Genomic DNA, 22,956 nt, shown 5'->3' on the forward strand with positions numbered 1-22,956 from the left:
ATCTCAGCGTACGGGCACCCTCCGGGAGGCCTGCAGGACTCCGCGCAGGCCAACAGGTGACTCGTCCCGCGTATCCTCCCTGCACACCTGGGACAGCAAGCGCAGTAGAAACTCCCCGAAGGCGGGGTCCCGGGGAAAGGGAGGGCAAGACTCCAGCGCAGCCGAACGCCGGGCGGGGCCGCGCGGACTGGGAGGTGGTCACTATCCGCGAGGGCCGTCGGGCACCACACGGGGAGCTCCGGATGGCGGGGCGCAGGCGCGATGGCCTCTCCGCCTCTCCACCTCCCCGCCTCCCCGCCCCCGCCGGGCCCGCCCCCTCCGGGCCCGCCCCCTCCCCGCCCCCTCCGCGCCCCCGCCGGCCAGCGGCGCGCGTCTCACACTCGCGCTGGAACATGGCGGCGGCGGAGCCATCGGGAGCAGCGCTCCCCGGCGGCGGCGGCGGCGGCGGCGGCGGCGGCGGCGGCGGCGGCGGCGGCGGCTGGGTTCCGGGCGCGGGGGCGCCGTCGGGCGCGGTCCCGGTGCTCTTCTGCTTCTCTGTCTTCGCGCGGCCCTCGTCGGTGCCGCACGGCGCGGGCTACGAGCTGCTCATCCAGAAGTTCCTCAGCCTGTACGGGGACCAGCTGGACATGCACCGCAAGTTCGTGGTGCAGCTGTTCGCCGAGGAGTGGGGCCAGTACGTAGACCTCCCCAAGGGCTTCGCGGTGAGCGAGCGCTGCAAGCTGCGCCTCGTGCCGCTGCAGATCCAGGTGGGTCCCGGTCCCGGCTCTCCCCGCGCTCCGCTCCTCAGGTGCCGGGCGCCGCGGCCGGCCGCTCTCGCCAGCCCGGGCCGGGCTCGGCGCCGTCCCTTTTCCCCGGGTCGCGGGTCCCCGCCGGCCGCCTCCGCAGGTGCCGCGGGCAGTGCTTTGGCAGCCGAGTTACCATGGTATTTCTGTGGGAGATCTAGAACGAGGGGAAAAAGGCTACGGGGATCATTGGCCTCAGGATTTATTCCCGGTAGCTGTGTTTGAACCAGCCGTGGAAACGCAAACTTTGCCTGTCTGACCTTGTCCTTCTCTTCCCCGGGTCTGGGTATTTAGGGGTAAGCGTCCTCCTCCCAAACCTTCCGTGAAATTATTTCCTTATCCTTCTAGCAACTCAGCGGATTCTGATGGTTACATTTAGGTCTTCTACAATGAAAAAGACACTTGATCCAGACCTGTAATATACTTTTAAATACTCAATTTAAACTAGAACATGAATTCCCAGTCTTACAGAGTGAGAAAGTTATATACATGAGGATTATTTAACAGTTTATTATTTTCATAGTTTTTAAAGACGTACTCCAGTACTATACAGGTCTTCTGTCTCTTGTATTCTTTTTCTGATAAGAGAATTCACTGAAGAATTTATATTCTTGAAAGGAAACAATATAAAGTGTAATAATTTAGGTACTATGCCATCCACACTTTTTAAACTGAAAACCTACATGATATATGTATATTTTTTGGATGACCAAACTGAAATGCGGGATTAGAGGTTAGGAGGGATTTTAATATTCAAATACCACTTCCTGAGCATCATCCCTTAGTTCTTTTCACTTGTAGTCTCCAGCTGAACTGGTTTCTTCTTAGACACCCATTCCAGAAGCTTCCAAAGCAGGTACTTTGTTCTTCTGTTTAGAAGAGAAAGTCTGGGATTCCAGTGTACACTCTGGGACCCTAAAGGGAATAAAGTGATCTGATACCTTTGAATTTATCCTGCTGCCTAGATGGAGAGTTGGGGTTCTTTGGGGCTTAATAAGGTTCCTCATTTTTATGTCAGGAATTCTCATGACTGATACCTTCCTGCAACCTTCCTTGTCAGTCTGTTTAGGTTACTGTTGCAACCCGCCCCCCCCCATGTTGAATGCATCTTTGACCATTCCATTTGTAAAGGTGATAATCCAAATACTGAGGAGGTCTGTAGCTACAATGAGGATGTAGAATTCTTTGTGAGACATATCCTGTTACCCTTGGCAGGGAGGATGTGTTTCTTACCTAAGACAGAGTTATGCTAAACCAGCCCATACTGTAGGATTTTCATTATTTTGAAAATTTCAAGGCCTCAGTCTGGTCTGACAACTTTTTAAAATAAATGCTCTGGAAATTAATAATGTAACTGTATATACCTAAGGATCATATACATACTCAAAAAGGCACAATGTAATTCAGGTCATTTTGGCTTTTGAAATGTTTTATGTATAGTCACGTTTTGTAGTGATGTTTAACAAAAATAATTATAACAATAGCATTACTCTGTTCTGTTAAATGTTATTTTTCTCATCAGTCTAAGAATTCTAACACATCATTTGTATGTGTTTATATTTTTTAAGTGCTTAAAATACTTCCTTTTTACATTATTTTAGTAATCATAATAGTTTGATTTCATCAGTCAGGTGCACCTCCTGGCATTCAAGTGGATAGTATGAAGTAATATTATATATAGATACATATACCATGTATTATTTTATTTTTATTAGTGTATGTTCTCAGTACATAATGATTACATTTACCATGGGGAGTTGGTATGTGTACACAACACATCTTCATTCTTTTTTTGACCCCTGCTCCTCTCATCCTTCCCTGTTCCTTCCAACTCTTGGTCTTCTTCACATTTGCAAAAGTTGTTTCCTTTTTTTCCCTTTAATTCTTTATTCCATCCCCTTTCCTTTTTTCCCTCCCCTCTTCCTCCATCCCTTTCCATTTGGAAATCTCCTTACTTTCTGTCTTTTATTTAGCTCTTTATTTTTATTTTGGGTTTCTCCTATATACCCTTTGATACCTTTTAGTATCTATATGAGGTGATATTTATACAAACATATAAATGTATGTGGGGGTGTACTCTCAGAGGAGAAAAGATACTTTACATGACTACCCTATTTTATGGAACTCATCTGGACTATTCTAGTGACATGGATATTTTATGACTAAAGTAGACCCTAGAGTTCATTCCACATGCGTGTAAGTGATATCTATAAGTGTGTGGCACAGGGGATGCAAACTTGGATTCGAATCTTGTTCCTCATGTAATATCTAACTCATTTTGCAGAAGAGCTGAATGTACAAAAGTAGGGAGATTATGAATTTGCTTAAGGTTATGTGGCTGTGTATGGTAGCACTAACAAAGTGTGCATAGGTTCTCAGGTAACACCTGTGTAGCATTCCTGTTTTCTTGTTTAGTTTTTTTTTTTTTTTTTCCTTTGGTACCAGGGATCGAACTCAGGACCTTGTGCTTGTGAGACAGGTGGCAGCACCACTGAGCTAAGTCCCCAGCCCTTCCTGTTTTCTTGTTTAATGAAATTGAGGAGTCTGGAAAACAGGCCACAAATTTGAGCTCTAGTTTGTTCATCCCTCTTGATACTGCTCATTGGTGTTTGGAGTAAATGCCTGTCACTTGTACAGACTCAAAGTGGCCCATTGGCAACTAATGGGGATGGTAGTCTTCTCTAAGATAGGGGCAGAAAGCACGAGTTCTGCTATAGTGTGCTCTCCTGCTTAAATAGTGTGAGTTATTATTTCTCCAAATGTGGGACCTGGGGCCCCTGTGACCCTAGCTCATATGTTCTGGAATGTACTCTTAAAGTACAGGAGTCTTAGTTTGTGTGTTTGCTGTGGGTGCTGTTGCTAGTGACCTTGTGATCCAGGAGTTGCTTTTACTGCCCTGAGCCTGTGGTTGGCTATGATTGTATGGGGGACTGATCTTTAAGACTTCCATTGGCAGTGCCAGGACATGGTAATTTTTTAGTGTCTCCTTTCTTAAATATTCTGTCAAAGAGACTGTCTGCTGACAGCTCAGGTAGCTGAAGACGTAGCTCATGTTTCATGCATGGATTATGTTTCTGCAGCTTTGTCAAATGCTTGGAGTCTGATGAGTTTAGAGACACAGGGAAAGAATGTAAATGAGAGGATTATAGAGTGGGGATTTAGGTTATTTTTATGACTTACACATTTTAATTTTTCAGAAAGTATTTCCCAGATTTTAATTAGTGGGGATATTTAACCCCGAAAATTCATGTAAATTGGATTTCATTCCACGACCAGGACAGTTTTTAGATTTGACCAAGGAGAACAGAGCCCAAGTGGAAGACATGAGGGAATGGACATCGTGAGAGGATTCCAGTGAGGAGATTTTGCTTCTGTGCATTGATGGGAAGACTTTGGCAGCTCTTTGTGAGCAGGAGATAAGGGCTTCCCTGAGAAGGTTATTGTGACCTTTTCCTGAGATGGCTCATTGGGAAGGCATTTGAATCCTATGTTCATGTTCTAGGACTTTTTTTGGTTTTGGTTTTTGTCTTTGTTTTTACTCTAAAACAAAGTTTAAATGGGACATAGACATTTTATAGATAGAAAAAACAGAAATATTTTTGGTGGGAAGGGAGGAGAGGCAAGGCTCGGAAAGATAAGGGAGAGGAATCTGGTCTACCTTTGGCTTGTGAGTTTGAAGAAGGAACATTTTGATTAAGGGACCTTTGCTGGAGGAGCTGGCAAAAAGAACAGGTAGAAGAGCTGATGCTCAGAAGTTACTGTGTAGAAACAGGAAGGGGTTATCTGGGGGGATTGGGGCACAGAGGTGCTGTGAGGGGTTTTGAGAGACAACTGGATCCAGAGGTTGTCTAATTGTCTCCAGCCAGGAGGTTTGGTGTGTGTGTGGGGGTCGGCTGGTGAGGAGTGTCACTTAAAAGACTGAACTTTATAGAAGGACACCCAAAACAGTACACACTTTTCCCTTGTTATGAATATCTTAGAGTGCCTATAAGTAAACTATATTTGAGAGTGGGAGCTGTCACCTGCATTTGGATTTTTTTTCATTTAGCCAAGGGGAATTGTAATGTAGATGTAAATGTCACTGTGTCCTTTGGGGCTGCCCAGTTTCACCTTCACCCCAGCTGGAGGCACAGACTTAAATAATACTTCAGTCCTCAGCTCTGAGGTGGGTGGAGATAGCTAGCTTCCCTTTTGGAGTTAGAAAGCTCATACTTAAGATAAGCTAGAGATGAGGCCAGTGACATCTATGTTCACAGTAGGTGAATATGCTGTAAAAAAAAAAAATACTGTCTTGCAGCCTCAAAGGCCCCATATCTGTTTTGCCAGGTTCAAATCATATACTGATAAATCTTTGGTGACATCTGGAAATCCAGTTTATGAAACACTTTCCTAATTGTGCAGACTAAGTTAACATAAATTATGCAATATTAATATTTCTAAACATATGTGTATGTAGTTTTATAATACTAAAGGGACCTAAATAGTAAATATTTTATCTCATTAGAGCATATGTTTTTAACATTTATTTAACTGTTGAGTGTAGTGTCTCATTAGATATCAACTGCTTGATACATTTATTGATTTATTACATGAACCTCACTCAACCCTTGAAAAACCCTCCTGAGGTAGATACTATTTTTCTTACAAGGTTATAGATAAGGAATCTGCTTGGAGATGTTAATGATTTATCTAAGTTACATCATACAAGTGAAATTGAAATTTGGACTCAGATTCTAGTGCTGTGTAGAAAATCCTTGTAACCTGGGGGAGACATGCACAGTATTGTTTTAAATGAGTCGACTTTGGAGCTAGGCCTTCCTGTAGCTGGGGTAATCAGATTGGAAATACTTGGGAATGAAGTACCGATACCTTGGATCCCTGTCCAACTCTATTCAAGAACATCATACCTATTTTGTGACTTCAGTAGACTACCATATTTTTTAAAAATCGTATTTACAATTGGAAACTTTAATCATTCTTAAGCATGTACAGATTAGTCACTATAACAGTTTGCTGGGGGCTGTTGTAATAGCGTACTACAAACTGAGTGGTTTATACAATAAACTTTCCCACAGTTCTAGGGGATGAGGTCTAAGATCAAGGTATCAGTAGAACCAGTTCTTCTGTGAGGAAGAATCTGTTCCGTTCTTCTCTCAGCTTCCAGCGGTTTGCTGGCAGTCTTTGGTGTTCGTTGTCTTGCAGACACACCTCCATAGTCTCTGCCTTCATATCATGGGCACTCTTGCTATGTGCATGGCTGTCTCTGTATATTTTCCATTTTAATAAGGACACTAGTAAGACTGAATTAGGTACCTACCCTACTGCAGGATGCCTTTTATCTGAACTAAGGATGTCCTGTAATGACACTATCTCCAAATAAGGTCATTTTTCTGAGTTTCTGGGGGTGAGTACTTCAACATTCACGTTTTGGAAGATACAGTTCAACATATGATGCTTACCATGTGTTACTTTTATGGGAGACTAGAACTGGCACATAATGCATCACTAAGCTAGGCCAGCCACTTCCGTAGTGTCCATACTGAGGAACTGGGAAGACTGACAAGGCTGAACCAGATTCCTCACTGTGTAGCAGTCATTGTTGGTAATTAGTTGAAGTAAGTATGGTCATGAAGAAGGGTAAATACTGTTGTGATAATGGTAAGGTGAAGCTTGGGTATGAAAAGTCTATTGAATATGAAATCAAAGATCAAATTCCAGCTATGAAAGTTCTTAAGAAAGTAGACAAATCTCAGGACCCGGGAGGCTGAAGCAGGAGGATCACTGCAAGTTAGAGGCCAGTTTTTGTTACATAGTGAGTTCAAGGCCAGCCTGAACTACATAGGGAGACTTGGTCTCAAAAAACAAAACAACAACAAAAAAGAAAGTAGACAAAATTTTTATCTTTGAATTCAATGTCTTAAACTCTTGAGGAAGCTATTGGCTCTGATCATCTTTTTATATTTAAATTTATATCTTATATTTTTAGGCATTTACATGTTATTTTTGTATGTGTAGAAATATATATATAGTTATTTAGATAACATTTTTATATGTGATTTCTTCATCCTTGAATATTCATGGACCTGTAATTGCTGTACTTTTACTTGTGACAGTATTTGTTCAAATTGATTTTTACTTTACTATAGCAGTATCTTACAGTTGCAACATGTAAATATTTGACTGCTGATATATTTTTAGTTAAGTAAAAAATATGATTTGAAGAGAATTCATGAATCAAAGTAAGGAATTTATAAATTTCACAGAGTTATATTATTCTAACAGTAGCTTGTTAGAGTTTATATGGATTTGTGGTGAGGAGTAGAGATGATTGGTTAGAATTCTTTGGTTTGTTTTTGGTAGCCTGAAAACCTTTCTGCTTTGTAAATTATGGAGATTATTCATATGGTAACATTTTTTTCCCCAACAGCTATAGGGAGGCTGTTACTTTTATTTTAAGTAACCTTTTTATTTTAGAATAGTTCTAGTTTGATGTTAAAGTTATGATGGTACAGAGTTTCTGTATTCTTACACATATATTGTTCTATTGTTAACATCTTACTGTGCTGTAATACATTTGTCACAACCAAGGAACCAACATTGGTGCATTACTACATTAAACACTACTCTTAATTTGGATTTCACTAGCTTTTCCCCAATGCCTTTTTCTGTTTTAGGATCCAGTCCAGCATATCAGTTACATTTAGTTCTCTTTTTCTCTTTGGCTGCTATATGCTATGATGCTTTCTTTGACTTTTCATTGTTTTTAATGACCTTGACAGTTTTGAGGAATATTGGTCAGATATTTTGGTAGAATGACCTTCAATTTTGGTCTCTCTGTTCTTTTTTCATCAGTAGACTGGGGTTGTGGGATATTGAAAGGCAATTTGTGAAGGTCATTCTCATCACATCTTGTCAAGTGTACAGTTTATCAACATGACAGCGTTAATTACATTAGTCATGATCATCTAGCTGAAGTGTGCTTGTCAGGTTTCTCCTGTGTGTCAGGTAAAGTTACTCTCCTCCCTTTTTACCCTTCTCTTAAGAAGCAAATTACTAAAATGCAGCTGTATTTAAGGGAATGTGAGAGTATGTATGTAAGACAGGGCATTTTTGATTCACAAAATTATAATTGGTCATCTCTGCATAAAACCTTGCCTGGCCACTGTATTCTGTATGGATTCTGTCTTTGTTTACTGAGAATTCTTACACTGTAAAGGTTTTGTAAGGGGTAAAGTCTTCAGGGCTGCATTTTCTGACCTCTTCAAACTGGGTATGATACGATGTACATCTTATGTGGTCACTTGTCTGAAACAGGCAATCTCACAGCTAAAATGAGGTGCAAGGAATCACCAAGCAGCAGAAACTATTATGAAATCACAACTCTGAATATTTAGAATTTCTGGCTAAGTAAAGATTATTTCTTTAAATTTTTCAACTTAAAAATATTTTGGCCATTTTATATTGCAGCCCTTATGAAATATTGAATAATTGAATATATTCATAATGACTGTGCTAGAATAATGTTTTCCTAACCAACAACCGAGTGTTACTTCCTCACCAGAGGCCTGGACTTGGAAACTGGGTTCAGTCTGGTTTTCTTATATTTTTATTCTTTTGTCAGCTGTCATTTCTTGCTGCTGTCAGTTTTCCTGCCTTAAGCAGTTTCCTTTCTGATTTACTGTTTATTACCTTCTGTGAGTTTAGAATCCAGACCAACACACATGTGAGTCGTATATGCAGTGTCAGTCAGTATAGCCTGAGATAAGGTCTGAAAGCTGTTTTTTTGTTTCAAGCAACTGTGAGCGATAAGAATGTCAGAGAATGGCCACTAACCCATTCATATAACTGCCCAGGGCTTTTATTTTGCATACTTGCTGGAAGTAGAATGGCTAAGTTTGATTTCTGTAATTTCAAACAGGCTTGTTGCTGGCAACCTGCTTTATATATTGTGTGCTAATCACATTGGGAATGACCAGGAACCCACTGTGTGGTTAAGTCTATAAAAAATGTAGATTTTGACGCCATTGAACTGAGATTTAATGTTTATTGGGAATTTAAAATGCAAAGTCATCAGTAGTGATTGTTTTTTAAAACAGTAACATAATAACACAAAAATTGGCCTTATTGATAGTGCTTACATGTGCAGATCTACTCTCTGCCTTTGAAAATGACCAAAATGGAAATACAATCCTTCCATTAAGAGATGAAGCAATGAAACAGCTAGAATTATTTATATATATATATATATATATATATATATATAATTGAAGATACTTGGGTATTTATTTTAATCATTTATTGGCAAAGCAGGAAAGCCATATACATGGTGTTAGAATGATAAGTGGCGGTCACATTCTACCAGGAATTTGTTGTTGCATTATATGTGGTTAATCTGTACACATACTAAAGATTAGTTGCAGCAGGGGATTAAAATGCCAGAGACCTCAGACCAGGGCATAGAGAAACTAAAGTACAAACCAATTAGAACAGCACAGCATTAAGGATGAAAGGTGTGTTTTAATGATTCATTTAATTCATATAGGAATTGTTTCCTGAGAGTCTTCTACAAGGAGAGGTACTAAGGCAGACAGAATCCAGGGCTGTGCTGGTGGTGAAGTCCCCACCATGCATTTGAGACACAAATTCTGCCAGGAAGTCATTAGTAATTGTGGTTTGTGGGTGGTTTTAAGGTATGAAAAACAAGATCATTAGGGGGCAGCGTTAGGTGCGGTGGCCAATAAGAACTTTCTGTTAATTGCCATGTAGAAAAGCACCATGATCTTCTAAGAATCCATTGAGATTAAATTCTTGTATTCATCATGAGTTTTTGCTTTTTGCTAGATCCTTTCTGGGCCCAAATTGTTAGGGTAGATCCACTGCAGCCACAAAGGTGCGGCTTGGAAATCTAATACCTAATCTTGTTCTTAATTCATTGCTTTTCCTTGTGTAAGAATGTAGATGTCAAACTTGGGTCTGTTCCTCTGGAAGTACAGTGCAGTTCATTTACCAGTTTTGTAACATTTTTTCATTGCCTTTTTTAAACTCAAAATTATTTCTGAGACTAGCTTAATATTTCTATCTTGATAGCAGTAATTTTATACTTCTAAGCAACACCAACATCAAATTTAAGTATTTTACTATTGAAAACTTTTTCTGATTATAAAAGTATATTTTATATTTAAAATAACATTCAGCAAATATGTTTAAGTAGCATTTGGAAAATACAAGAAAAGTATAAGAAAGTTATAAATAATATCTTAATTAAAAAGCCATTTGTTAATGTGTTTATGTATTTGCTTTTCAAATTTTTATATTATTAAAATATTATTGAGGGCCAGGGATTTAGCTCAGTGGTTCCGTCACCTGCCCTGCAAGCACAAGGACCAGAGTTCAATCCCCGATACCAAAAAAAAAATTATTGAACATCATTCTCTATAAAGTTAATATTTATCCAGCATTTCTCCTTAGATGGAACAATTTCGTTGAAAAAAATATAGATACATTTTTAATTGACGGACCAATATTTTGCTATGTGAATGAGTTAAAATTTGTTAAATCATTTCTGTACTATTGGTATATCTTTATAGATAATACTTTTATATGAAAATTTTATACAATTTTTTAAATTTTATATGAATTCATATAATTTTTAGATAATTATTTTAGAAATTTACTTACTAGGTTAAAGAATAGGAACATTTTTGTTCCTTTTTTGACCACTTCTAGAAATAACTGTCGTTGTGTAACTAGTACTAAATCATTCTTTTTCCTTTTTCTCGTAGCTCACTACCCTGGGAAATCTTACACCTTCAAGTACTGTGTTTTTCTGCTGTGATATGCAAGAAAGGTTCAGACCAGCCATCAAATACTTTGGGGATATTATAAGCGTGGGACAAAGACTGGTATGCTTATTTATGTGTTCCAATTTGCTGAAACATGATATATATTCATATATACAATCATATGTATATTGCTAATGATTTTTGTGTTCTTTTGTTGTTTTGTTTTGTTTTGTTTTGTTTTTGTTTTTCAGTTGCAAGGAGCCCGGATTTTAGGAATTCCAGTTATTGTAACAGAACAGTACCCTAAAGGTCTTGGAAGCACTGTTCAAGAAATTGATTTAACAGGTGTAAAACTGGTACTTCCAAAGAGCAAGTTTTCAATGGTTTTACCAGAAGTAGAAGCAGCATTAGCAGAGATTCCTGGAGTCAGGAGTGTTGTATTATTTGGGGTAGAAGTAAGTACCTATTGTTATGCTTTTAGCAAAGTATCATATGTGAAAAATGTGATATTTTCTGAATGTTATTTTCTATATAGAATTCCATACATATAGTAATATTGATGGAAAATAGCCATCATTTATTGAGTGTTCAGTGTTCATATGACATTTATAGCTATTGGCTCATTAAAACCTACAACAACACTATGAGCTGAGTACTCTTAATGCCCCTATATTATGGATGAGGAAACTAAAATACGAAGACATTCTCTAACTCGCCAGAGCTTGGATAGCTAGTGAAGGATAAGGCTGGACCTGGATATAGGCTGACTGATTTTTAGAGTATATTTTTTAACCTTTTGAAATCATTTAATTATTTGTAATCCATTTTCACCAAAGACATTATTTTTATTGTATGTGTTACAGGATTTCATTTTGCCTGTATTTTTGTGCTATAAAAACCTTAGAGGTCTTGGAGTTATTTTTCAAATTTGAATTATATGGATAACTTTTTAAAGGAAAAAAATACTCACAGATTCTCTCTTTTTTTTTTTTTCTTTTATTGGTACATTGTAGGTATACAACACAATTACATTTCTCATTGGGAATTGTACCTTTGCATAATGCATCTTGGTTCTTATTTTTTCCCCATTCCTAGCCCTCCCTTCATACCCTCAACCCTTCCCTATTTACAAAGACTTTATTTCCATTTTTTCCATTTCTCATCATTTTTCCTTTCCCGTCTTTCCTTTCCCGTGCCCCTCCCACTACCCCTACCCCTTTGGACTTTTTCTTCCTATTTTACATTTTCGATTATTCATTCTAATCATTGGTACATTTTAGGTATACAATATAATGACATTCATCATTGGAAATTTGCACCTTTACATAGTCTCTCTTGGTTCTTATTTTTCATTCTTGCCCAGCCCTCCCTTCAACCCCTCCAGTCCTCCCTATTTACAAAGATTTTGTTCCTATTTTTCCATTTTCTCATATTAATCCTATTCCCTTCTATCCTTTCCCCTAGCCCTCCCACTTCCTTCCCCGTTGCCCCTTTTCTTCCTATTTCCCATTACCTATTATACATTTTAGTCCTTATTTACACTTTCAGCTTCTCACACCAGAGAAACTATTTGGTATTTACACATGTGTGTCCTATTTATTTCACTTAAGAGTATTGCTTCAATGTGCATCCACTTAGCTATAAATGTCTCTAATTTCTCATTTTTTATGGCTGAGTAGTACTCCATTTTATAAAAAAACACATTTTCTTTATCCAGTCTCCAGTTGATGGGCATTTGGGCTGTTTCCAAGTTTTAGCTATCACAAACTGTGCTGCTATGAACATGGGAGCACAAATATCACTGTGGTATGATTCTTTTAATTCTTTGGGGAAGATCCTCAGCAGTTGAATAGCGGGGTCAAATGCGACTTCCAGTCCTAGTTCTTTGAGGTATCTCCATACTGCTTTTCACAGTGGTTGCATCAGTCTACACTCCCACCAGCAGTGGAGCAGGGTTCCTCTTTCCCCACAGCCCCGCCAGCATTTGTTATTGGTTGATTTCATGATAGCAGCCATTCTTTCTGGAGTGAAGTGGAATCTCAGTGTTGTTCTCATTTGCATCTCTTGAATGACCAGTGATGTTGAACATTTTTTCATGTATTTATTTGCTGTTTCTACTTCTTTGTCTGAGAAATGTCTGTTCATTTCAGATGCCCATTTTTGGATTGAGTCTTTAAATTTTGGAGTTCTCATCTTTTTAACTTCTTTATAGATTCGAGATAATAGACCTTTGTCTGAGGAAGAGCAGGTGAAGATTTTTTCCCACATTGTGGGTTGTCTTTTCACACTGCTGGTGGTTTCTCTTGCTGTGCAGAAGCCTTTTAATAAGGAGAGATCCCACTTGTTGATTGTTTGTGCTAGTTCACGGGCAACTGAGGTTTTGTTCATAAAATCTTTTCCTACACCGATGTCTTCAAAGGTTCTACCTAACCTCTGTTCCAGCTGGTTCAGTTTCTATTGTAATATTTAGATCTTTAATCCATTTTTATTTTAGTTTAGTGCATGGTGAGAGATACAGGTCTAGTTTTAATCTTTGACAAGTTGAAGCCCAATTTTTCCAGCACCATTTATTAAAGAGGCTATCTTTCCTCCAGTGAGGGTGTTTGGCTCCTTTATCGAAGATGAGATGGCTGAGTGTGTCTGGCGTTGTTTCTGCATCTTCTAATCTGTTCCACTGGTCCTCAAGTCTGTTTCTTTGCCAATACCATGCTGTTTTTATCACAGTAGCTTTGTAGTAAATTTGCAGGTTGGGGATTGTGATACCCCCTGCCATGTCTCTGTTACCTAGAATTGCTTTTGCTATTCTGGGTCTCTTCTTGTTCCAAATGAATTTTTTCATTGTTTTCTCGAGGTCTATGAAGTATGCTGCTGGGATCTCAATTGGAATTGCACTAAATCTATATAGCAGTTTTGGAAGTATGGCCATTTTCACTCTATTAATCCTTCCTACCCAGGAGCAGGGGATGTCTGTCCATTTTCTGATATCATCTTCAATCTCTCTTTTCAGAGTGCCATAGTTTTGAGAGAAGAGGTCTTTGATTTCTTTTGTTAGGATGATTCTTAGGTATTTCAGTTTTTTGGATGCTATTGTGAAAGGAATTATTTGCGCTATTTCTCTCTCAGTGAGTCTGTCATTCGTGTAGAGGAAAGCTATTGACTTTTGTGTGTTGACCTTGTAACCAGCTACTTGACTGAATTTGGTTATTAAGTCTAGAAGACTTTTGGTGGAGTTCTTGGGGTCTTCTATATAGAGTATCATGTCATCTGCAAAGAATGACAATTTGACTTCTTCATTACCTATCTTTATTCCTTTTATTTCTTTTTCTTGTCTAATTGCCGTGGCTAATGTTTCCGGAACTCTATTGAACAAGAGTGGTGATAGTGGACATCCTTGTCTTGTTCCTGATTTGAGTGTGAAGGATTTCAGTTTTTGACCATTTAGTATGATATTGGCTGTTGGTTTTTCATAGATGGCTTCTATCACTTTGAGGTAGAGACCATCTATTCCAATTTTTTGTAGGGTTTTTATCATAAATGCATGTTGGATTTTGTCAAATGCTTTTTCTGCGTCTATGGAGATAATCATATGGTTTTTGTCCTTGGCTCTATTGTTATAGTGTATTACATTGATTGATTTTTCATTTATTGAACCATCCCTGCATCCCTGGGATGAATCCCACTTGATCAGGATGTATGATCTTCTTGATGATCTTCTGCATTCTGTTTGCCAGTATCTTCTTAAGGATTTTTGCATCTATGTTCATTAGTGAGATTGGCCTGTAGTTCTCTTTTTCGGTTGGGTCTTTCTCTGCTTTGGGGATCAAGGTGATGCTTGCTTCCAGGAATGAATTTGGGAGTATTGCTTCCCTTTCAATTTCATTGAAGAGTTTAAACAGTAGTGGCAGCAGTTCCTCTCTAAATGTCTTGTAGAATTTAGCAGTGAAGCCATCAGGGCCCAGGCTTTTCTTAGTTGATAAGTTTTTAATTACATTTTCAATTTCATTGGTTGCTATTGGGTTGTTCAGAATTTTTAGGTCTTCTTCGTTCAACTTTGGTAATTCATATGTATCTAGGAATCTGTCCATTTCTTCTGTTTTGTCCATCTTATTGGCGTATAGGTTTTGGAAGCAGGTATTGATGATCCTCTGGATTTCTGCTGGGTCTGTTGTAATTCCACCCTTTTCATTCCTAATTGCATGGATTTGGGCCTTTTCTTTCCTTTTTCTGACAAGGTTGGCTAAAGGTTTGTCAATTTTGTTGATTCTTTCAAAGAACCAACTCTTGGCTTCATTGATTTTTTGTATCATTCTCTTAGTCTTCATTGCATTGATTTCTCCTCTGATCTTTATAATTTCCTCCCTTGCATGAGCTTTGGGGTGGTCCTGTTCTTCTTTTTCTAGAAGCTTGAGGTGCAGCATCAGGTTGTTTAATTGGGCTCGTTCTGTTTTCCTAATATGCGTATTCAATGCTGTGAATTTCCCCCATAAGACTGCTTTCATTGTGTCCCATAGATTCCAATGTGTTGTATTGTCATTGTCATTTAATTGAAGGAACTATCTGATTTCTTCTTTCATTTCCTCTATGACCCATTGGTTATTCAGAAGTGTGTTGTTCAATTTCCACGCGTTTATGAAATTTTTGTGTTTCTTTTGCTGTACTCATAGATTCTTAATGATGTTCTCAGTTGATTTGTTCCTAGCTTTTAAACTGGTAATATATGAAAAATTTAAAAATAATGAGCAAAATTTTTAAGATAATGAAATCAGAATAAAAATTTAATATGGTTATGACTTTTTGATAGGCTTTATAGTAGTAGTTTTTAATTGTGAAAAGATGTAATCTTACAAATAGATGTACATTAAATATTTATATTACTTTTGGTTCAATAATGATAGTATAGAGGAAACCTGTTTGTATAAATATGTCATACCAAATGCTATTGCTGACTTCTGCATATTTTTCTTGTTCATTATAATTAAACCTTGTGTATAATCAGTATTCTCTTTGAACAGTCCTTTAATTCTAATTTTAATGAAGTGTCAGTTGATAATTTTCCAAAGCTCTCTTGTCATGGGAAGATAAAGTTGACATGGCATTATTGAAATCTGCTTTTATTGGTTTTATAATTTAAATATTGTTGAAATGTGTTTTTAGTCTAGTTTCTCCTAATGAGTTGTCACAAGTTAGTATTTACAAAGATAGAATCTATGAGAGTTATGGGGATGTACACTTAAATATCCACAATTCCTGATTTTACAGATGAATAAATGCAAGCCTGAGATGCTAATGTATGATCAAGATGATTTAGCCAGTTAAAGATAAAACTAGATGTGGAGCAGCGTTATTAGTTTTATAATGCTCTGTGTTATTTTTGTGCACTTAAAAAGTACAGTTTTTGCCATGTTTTTACATACTTTCTTTCAGTCTTCGTCCTAAGTTATTTCGGGTTGGCCTACATTAACACCTGATGCCTTGTAATGATTCTATTTTCCCACTGCTTTCTCACTCCACAGTGTTGGGCACTTGGGTATGAATACAGAAACAAACCCAAATGTAAGTTTCACCGTAACTGAGGGGTAGTAGTCAGCTCTAAGGTCATTCAGAGGATGCAGATGAAAATCTTTAAGAAATTCTAACAGAACTCTTAAGAATATATTCAAGGTTCCCAGTATAAGAAACATTGGTGTAATAAAATTGTTGATTTTACAAATAAATAAACCATAGCCAGAGACACTGATTTATGTTCAAACAGCCTAGTTAATTAGAGGCAAAACTAGGTGTGGAGCAAAGTCATTAGATGTGATCTCTCTGCTTTATCATGTTGCTGTACCTTTGTAGAATACTTTTAGTTTACCATGTATTTATGTGTGAATTTTTACTTTCCTGTAGACTCATGTATGCATCCAACAAACTGCCCTGGAGCTTGTTGGTCGAGGTATTGAGGTTCATATTGTTGCTGATGCCACCTCATCAAGAAGCATGATGGACAGGATGTTTGCTCTTGAGGTAACTGTCCTGCTGGAAAATATGTCATTTATCACATTTTCCAAACAAATTAGGAGTATTACATTTTTAATTGTAATGAAAGATTGACCACTTAAATTTAAGCTTGGTCTGACAGTATGAGACTCATTAATTTCTAGAGACTTGACTATGCACTGACCTACCTTTAAGTTTGCACCACATATCCTTATATTTTGTTTTCTCCTTTTAGATAGGTTTTTTATGAATGACAGAATTTTCTTTACATCTGTCATTGAGATTTTGCTGTAGGGTTATACATGGACTAAGAGATTTTTTTCAGAAAGTCTAACCTGAACTGTTCAGAGATTTGCAAAGTAGAAATTCAACTTGAGTTTAACTTGGCCACAGGTTAGCCAAAACTAGGGTAGAATGGGCCTACACCTGGTTCAACTGGATCAAAGGTTTTGTCAGACTTGAATTCTGGAATTAGGAAATGTGTCCCTGACTGTGGTTGCCTTTCACATACAGTGTTTTGTTACTTTCTGTCACTAGAGTGACATGATGTCCCAGTCAATTGGGAAATCACTGATTATTAACAGTACCCAACAGTAATATTAACTTAAGTATTTTCTATTCCAAGACTGTTGAAACTTTCATAATCTTGAGCAACTTTCACTCAAAAGTGTAATAATATCTCTTTCATATATAATTCTGATTCTGTAATAATTTCAGAGTAATGTACATGTGGATTTATATACATCTGGATTTAATTGGAGAATTAAAAATTTTTACTAAAAGTGAGAAGTATATTGGATTTTGTTTTGTTTTGAGATCCTCCAGTGTTCTTGCCCAAGCTGGCATTTGAACTGCTTTCTCTGTAGGATTCTTGAATCATCTCTAGCCTAAAGTTCTGTGAGGTGATAAGGTGCAAATGTGAAAAGGGAGGCTGAGGCAGAGGAAGGAAAGCAGTTGAGTGGAGGCATTGAGGAGCATTGATGGCTGTAACTGGTAATACTGTTTTAAGTCCTGGTTGGCTGTCCTTTCTCTGTGATTTCCTAAAGTAGTAAGTCTCATATTGAGATTGCAGGTGGAAGTTGTTTATGTTCTCAAACTATTTTCAAGACCTTGGGGACGATTTGATTTGCTGATAGTTGTTACTAAATGTTGCTTCTTCCTGTCTCACCAAAGATCTGTAAGCCCTTCTTAAGGTCATGAGGTAATCAGCTTTCACTTCTCAAATTTCCCTAATAACCTGAATTTATGTACTTCCACTGTCAGGTGCTCCTACCTCACTTAGCTGATCTTTTTATATGTGGATAACGTTTATTTTTATGCTGAGGTCCAGACTTTGAAGTACTACCAAGGAAGTAAGAAACTAAAGGCATACAAACTAATAGTACTTTCCTTGCCTGTAAAGACATTTAAAGGGCTTTCTTCTTGTATTCAGGTTTCTTAGTCATGTTTTTGTTGTGATATTTATCACAGAAAGTTTTGACTGTTAGCAAGAGTCAGAAATAAAAACATAGTTGCTCATTACCACCCATGCTTCAGTTTTCAACAGGCTGCCTGATATCTCTGATTAGGAGTCCAGATGGTGGGGTAACAGTGCAGATGTCAATGCAGGGGTGGTGTTGCATAGATTTGTGTCCTTCAACAAATTAAATAATCTACCTCAGATTTCTCATTAGTGGAGTGGAAATAATAATAGCAACTACATCATAGGATTTTGAGGATTAAATGAGATAATGTGTTCATAGTAGTATAGTGTGTGACACAGTATGTACTCAAATGGTGGCTGCTGCTTTTAAAAAAATCATTGTTGCTTTCATGGGGTCAGCCCTCCCTGAAATATATGAGCATATACATGAGCATTCTAAGACTGAGAAGGAACCAGGGCTGAGACATTCTGAGAAAGGAAGGAAAGAACCCGTTGTCTGGGTGACTTGGAAGAGCCTGCCTGGGGTTAAGTGCTGAATTTGAAAGGGAGAAATTAGAATTAAAATTATGTATCAGGTCAAGTGGTGACAGAAACACTTGCCAGACTTTAAATTTTTCCTCTTAGTCTTATTTTCATATGGAAGTAATATTGTTTTAATTTATCCCTAAATGTTTTGGAGAACTATGAAATATCGTTTTCTCTTTTTTTCTATAACTAGGAAAGTTAAAACACCAATTTATTCCTTTAGAACATAACTATTTAAGATAATTCCTGACACTATCCATATCACCTGTTGTTACAAACAGCACATGAGAGGCTACTGGACACAGGCTTTGTGTGAGCAAAAGGCTGGATTTATTTCTGACTAGGGTGCAGACAGGGCTGAGATTCTGAATGATTTCAGCAGCTTGGCCAGAGGAGAAGTTAAGTTTTTATAGGATTTGGGGATGGGGTTATAATCCTAAGGAATCTGGGATGGAATGCTTGGAGACAGAGTTCCAAGGAAGGTCAGTGCAGGTGTGTGTATAAAACTGGTGCTGGGGAGGCTGTTTGTCCTGTCCTAAATTTTCTTTATGGCCATCTGTTTTGTTTGCTGAAGGCAGTATGGCCCTTTAGTGGTGTCCTGTTGTTTGTAGAAGGCTGCATGTTTGCTAAGAGGGTCTCACTCAGGTCAGGTTGACACCTATTAAAATGATTATACTCTTAAAATTGTAGTTAGGAAGTATCCGGGTCTGTGTCATTTGCTTTATCAGTAAATGTATCAGGCATTGTTTCTTTCAATTGGTAATTGTACAGTAAATGCAGAATAAGATATGATAAAACTCAGTCTTGAACTTAATGTCCTTGTACATCTGAGTAGTTTTTAATGCTGCTTGGAAGTATAATGCCTGCCCCCCCCCCCGCCCCATCTCATGGCTTTGTGTTCTTTTTAGTTTTATGGGTCAGAGACACTTTTCTTTACTTTGGCCCATGTAGGCTGGTTTGTCGGGTGTAAAGGTAGATCTTCAAAACCCTAATGCACATGTACTCCTGTCCATTAAACAACCAGAGTTTTAATTACCCCTTTTACAACCCAGGAGAGAAAGTGGTCTTGGGACCAGTATTGTCAGATGGTGGGCAGGAACATGACAGGTGGATCTGGAATAGCTGCTGCTGCTCCTGTTGCTCAGGTACCCTCCCAGGTTCTAGCAGGCCAGGCACTAGGCAGAAGTCTACTAGCCTGATAGAAAAGCTTTGCATTTTGTTGTGCTACACCTTTCCTAAACTCAGGATCTTGGCTAGATTGGTTTTTTTAAAACTCCATGAATATTGATCACATTCAATGTTGAAGCCCAGTGCTATTATGTAGCTGTCAGTCTGCCCAAATGTTTTTCTGTGACATGAGTGTCCTAGGCTGCCATACTATCCTCATCAGACTTGAAGTATAGCTGAGGATTATGGGGTTGGAGGGACCTGGCTCTGGCCAACAGAACACTAGAAAAAGTTGCCCATTATAAACAGGCTTCTTTCTGAGTCAACAGGTTCTTCCTTAGCTGTAGGCACAGTTTTCTCCCTTTTTACCTCATTAAAGTCCTAGAGAGATGAATGGGAACTGACCTTTGTTGGTATATTGAGCTATGTAAAGCACTTCATAGACACTGAATGCCTGTGATTCAGCATCAGACTGAATCTTTGAGAGTTCCTTGATGCACCAGTGAACAGTAGGGAAGGTGATCGAGAGCTGGTGACTGGTAAGGGTAAGAATTGGGCTTAAAAGAAGCATACATTCAGAGCTGTTTGCACAACAGTATATTGCACTTGTCTTGTATTCTCTGCCTTTCTGTCTGAAGCAAGCACAGGACGTTTTGATATTTGAACTAAAGATAAATTGACTAAAGAGCAAAGGAGTAGGAAATAGGACTTTCCAGAAGTCTTAAGAAAATTCACCCTGGAGTGTGAGCTTATAAAGAGCACTAACACACTTACTTCCCCTATTCATTTCTGCATAACTGCTTGCTGTTTTTCTATTTCTTGAGAGTCCTGGTCATCTGCTCTGCTTTCTTTTCTGTACTGGTGTTGAGGGTCAAGCTCACTTTCTAAGTGGCTTTTGGCTTATAGTCCCTTCTGCCAGAAAAAGGAGGAACCCCACAGTGGAAAAGTTAGGTCTGCGGATACGCAAGCATCTAAAGGAAGATTTACTTCCACTCCACGGGGATGTCTTGGCTGTTCAGATGCTTGCTTATTCCTTTATGAGGAGATACTGATTTGGATCTTTCTCTGATTTGCCCAGGAATTATTTCTAACTACTACCACTTCCATGGTCCTTGCAGTAGATGCTTGGGATAAGTGTTTCCCCAGAGATTCTAATAACAAATAGATTCAGAGAGTGAATCTTTGCTGTGGAATTAATTTCTCTGCTTCTTCCCTCCCTCTTTTCTCCTTGATTTTCTGTTTTTCTCTCCTCCATCCCTTTGTTCCCCTTTGCCTCCTTTTTCCTCTCCCTGTTCCCCTCCAGATTTCTATCTTATTTACTATGATTCCGCTGGAGCAGTTTAGCAAGGACATTTTTGACCTGTAAGGAAAATTATACAACATCAACTTTTATAATCTTGTTTAGTGATTCTAAAAAGTGTGTGATGGCAGCAGAGATGGTTCTGGAGGCATACTCTTAAACCTCCGATGAGACGCTTCTCCTCTTCTGCCAGTCATTTCTAGCCAGGAATGCTCTTATTTATGGGAAGGTCTTGTGTCTTATATGTCAGATGTTCAGGGGCAGAAAATGTACAGAATCCTCCTTTTATTTCTGATAGTAGTTTTAATGCAATTTAAAATTTTATTTCTATGAGATTGGATAATAAATTAATAATGAATTTTTTTGTTAGTTCTAGGGATCGAACCAAGGGCCTCACACATACCTTTCTTTTACTTCTAGTCCATGTCACTAATACTGAGAATAATCACAGTGTTTGTGGAAGTGGTTTTGGAATCTTTCCCCATTACTGCATTTGATGGTGTGGCTGTGGACCATGTTTGTCATAGAGGACACTAATTATTGTGTCCTGGCACACTTCTGCTGTTATAAAGTTGTTCATTCTCATGCTTACTTCTTGATTGTCTTTGTGTATCTTTTCTTTTAAAGCGTCTTGCTCGCACTGGGATCATAGTTACCACGAGTGAAGCTGTTCTGCTGCAGCTGGTAGCTGACAAAGATCATCCAAAATTCAAGGAAATTCAGAATCTGATTAAGGCGAGTGCTCCAGAATCGGGCCTGCTTTCCAAAGTATAGGACACATGAAGGACTGGTATCCTACCCACCATCAGGTGACAGGACTGTATGCCCAAATTCTTGTCTCTACTAGAATTAAAATGTCAAGTCCAAAATGTCCCCTTTTTTGCAGCTCTTAGTAACATTTAACTAGCTAGATCATTTGGGTACTAGCATTTAGTTACCAGTGTCCAAGGCTTCAGGTGCTGCTTACTTTCTTTTTTCCTATCTAATGTGTTTTTATTTATTAAAAAATAAATTACAGTGGAGGTGCCTGTTTCATCTACACTGTACACACTGATCAAGCGCACACCATGGTGAAGGTTTCCTAAGTTGTGCACTTTAGAGAAAACCAATAATGGTTTGGTTTTGTATTATGGTAAGATGTAGGTTATTTTAATGGACTCAGTGATATACAGGTTGATTGTAATAGGATTATTTTGGGTGAATTTAAACACAGGTCTCTGCATCATCTTACCCATTTCTCTTATATTACTTTTGACTTATTGAGTGAGCCGCATTGATCTAACCTAACCAAATTATGTGGACTAATGTATCTTTCTAGATTGAACTGATTTTCTTATTCTGGTCACTAGTTCTCTGTTGATGTTCTCTTCTTTAGCTGAATCTTAACTAGAGAGAATCATTGAATTCTTGCTTATTTTAACTTTATAAACAGAATGATTTGCAGTGCCATATAATTGGTAGAGGACCATTGTAACATCTTTCAAATAGGACTTTAGCTGAATATCTTTACAGCCATCTTGAGTACTTTTGTAATATGCACAGATTTAGCAAAAAGGTAAAGACTGCATAAAATACAGTCTTAAAATGTTCATATTCTGTTTCATATTTTGTCCACTTACTCTCCAAATATTATAAAGCAAAAGGCATCTGTAATGATCTGGTGATACTAACATTATGGTCATTGTTATCTTTCAATAAATTTATTTTCACTAAGTACTTATTAGAGTGTTTTAAAACTCGGTTTCTTTTTAATATTATGTGAAATGTGGAACATTATTGTCTTTTCTATTAAAGCAATTAAAGAAAACTTCTTAGGTGAATGAAATTACTTTGTCCCCCACAAGGTGGCTCTATGAGTACTATTCCAGGGATTCTAATATCTTCAAAAATAATAAAATTTTGACATTTATAATCTTTCAACTCATGGGAATTTTCAAAGAAGAAAAACCTTTTGCAGATGGGGACAGATGGATTTTACTGAAGGCCCTACATTGTGTA

General features: G+C 38.2%; 1 protein-coding gene across 1 annotated transcript; it reads left to right on the forward strand.

The window, feature by feature from the left end:
• Positions 1 to 354: 354 nt before the first annotated feature.
• Isoc1 (isochorismatase domain containing 1) lies at positions 355 to 22,678 on the forward strand. Its single transcript, XM_004854509.2, has 5 exons — positions 355 to 746; positions 10,565 to 10,684; positions 10,816 to 11,019; positions 16,454 to 16,570; positions 21,586 to 22,678. The coding sequence occupies exons 1-5, from the start codon at positions 393 to 395 to the stop codon at positions 21,730 to 21,732; spliced, it is 942 nt and encodes a 313-aa protein (XP_004854566.2). The 5' UTR covers positions 355 to 392; the 3' UTR covers positions 21,733 to 22,678.
• Positions 22,679 to 22,956: the final 278 nt, after the last annotated feature.

The sequence above is a fragment of the Heterocephalus glaber genome, unplaced genomic scaffold, assembly GCF_053883595.1.
Source record: "Heterocephalus glaber isolate CG9 unplaced genomic scaffold, H.glaber_assembly_v1.0 deba00001463, whole genome shotgun sequence".
NCBI classification, from domain to species: domain Eukaryota; kingdom Metazoa; phylum Chordata; class Mammalia; order Rodentia; family Bathyergidae; genus Heterocephalus; species Heterocephalus glaber.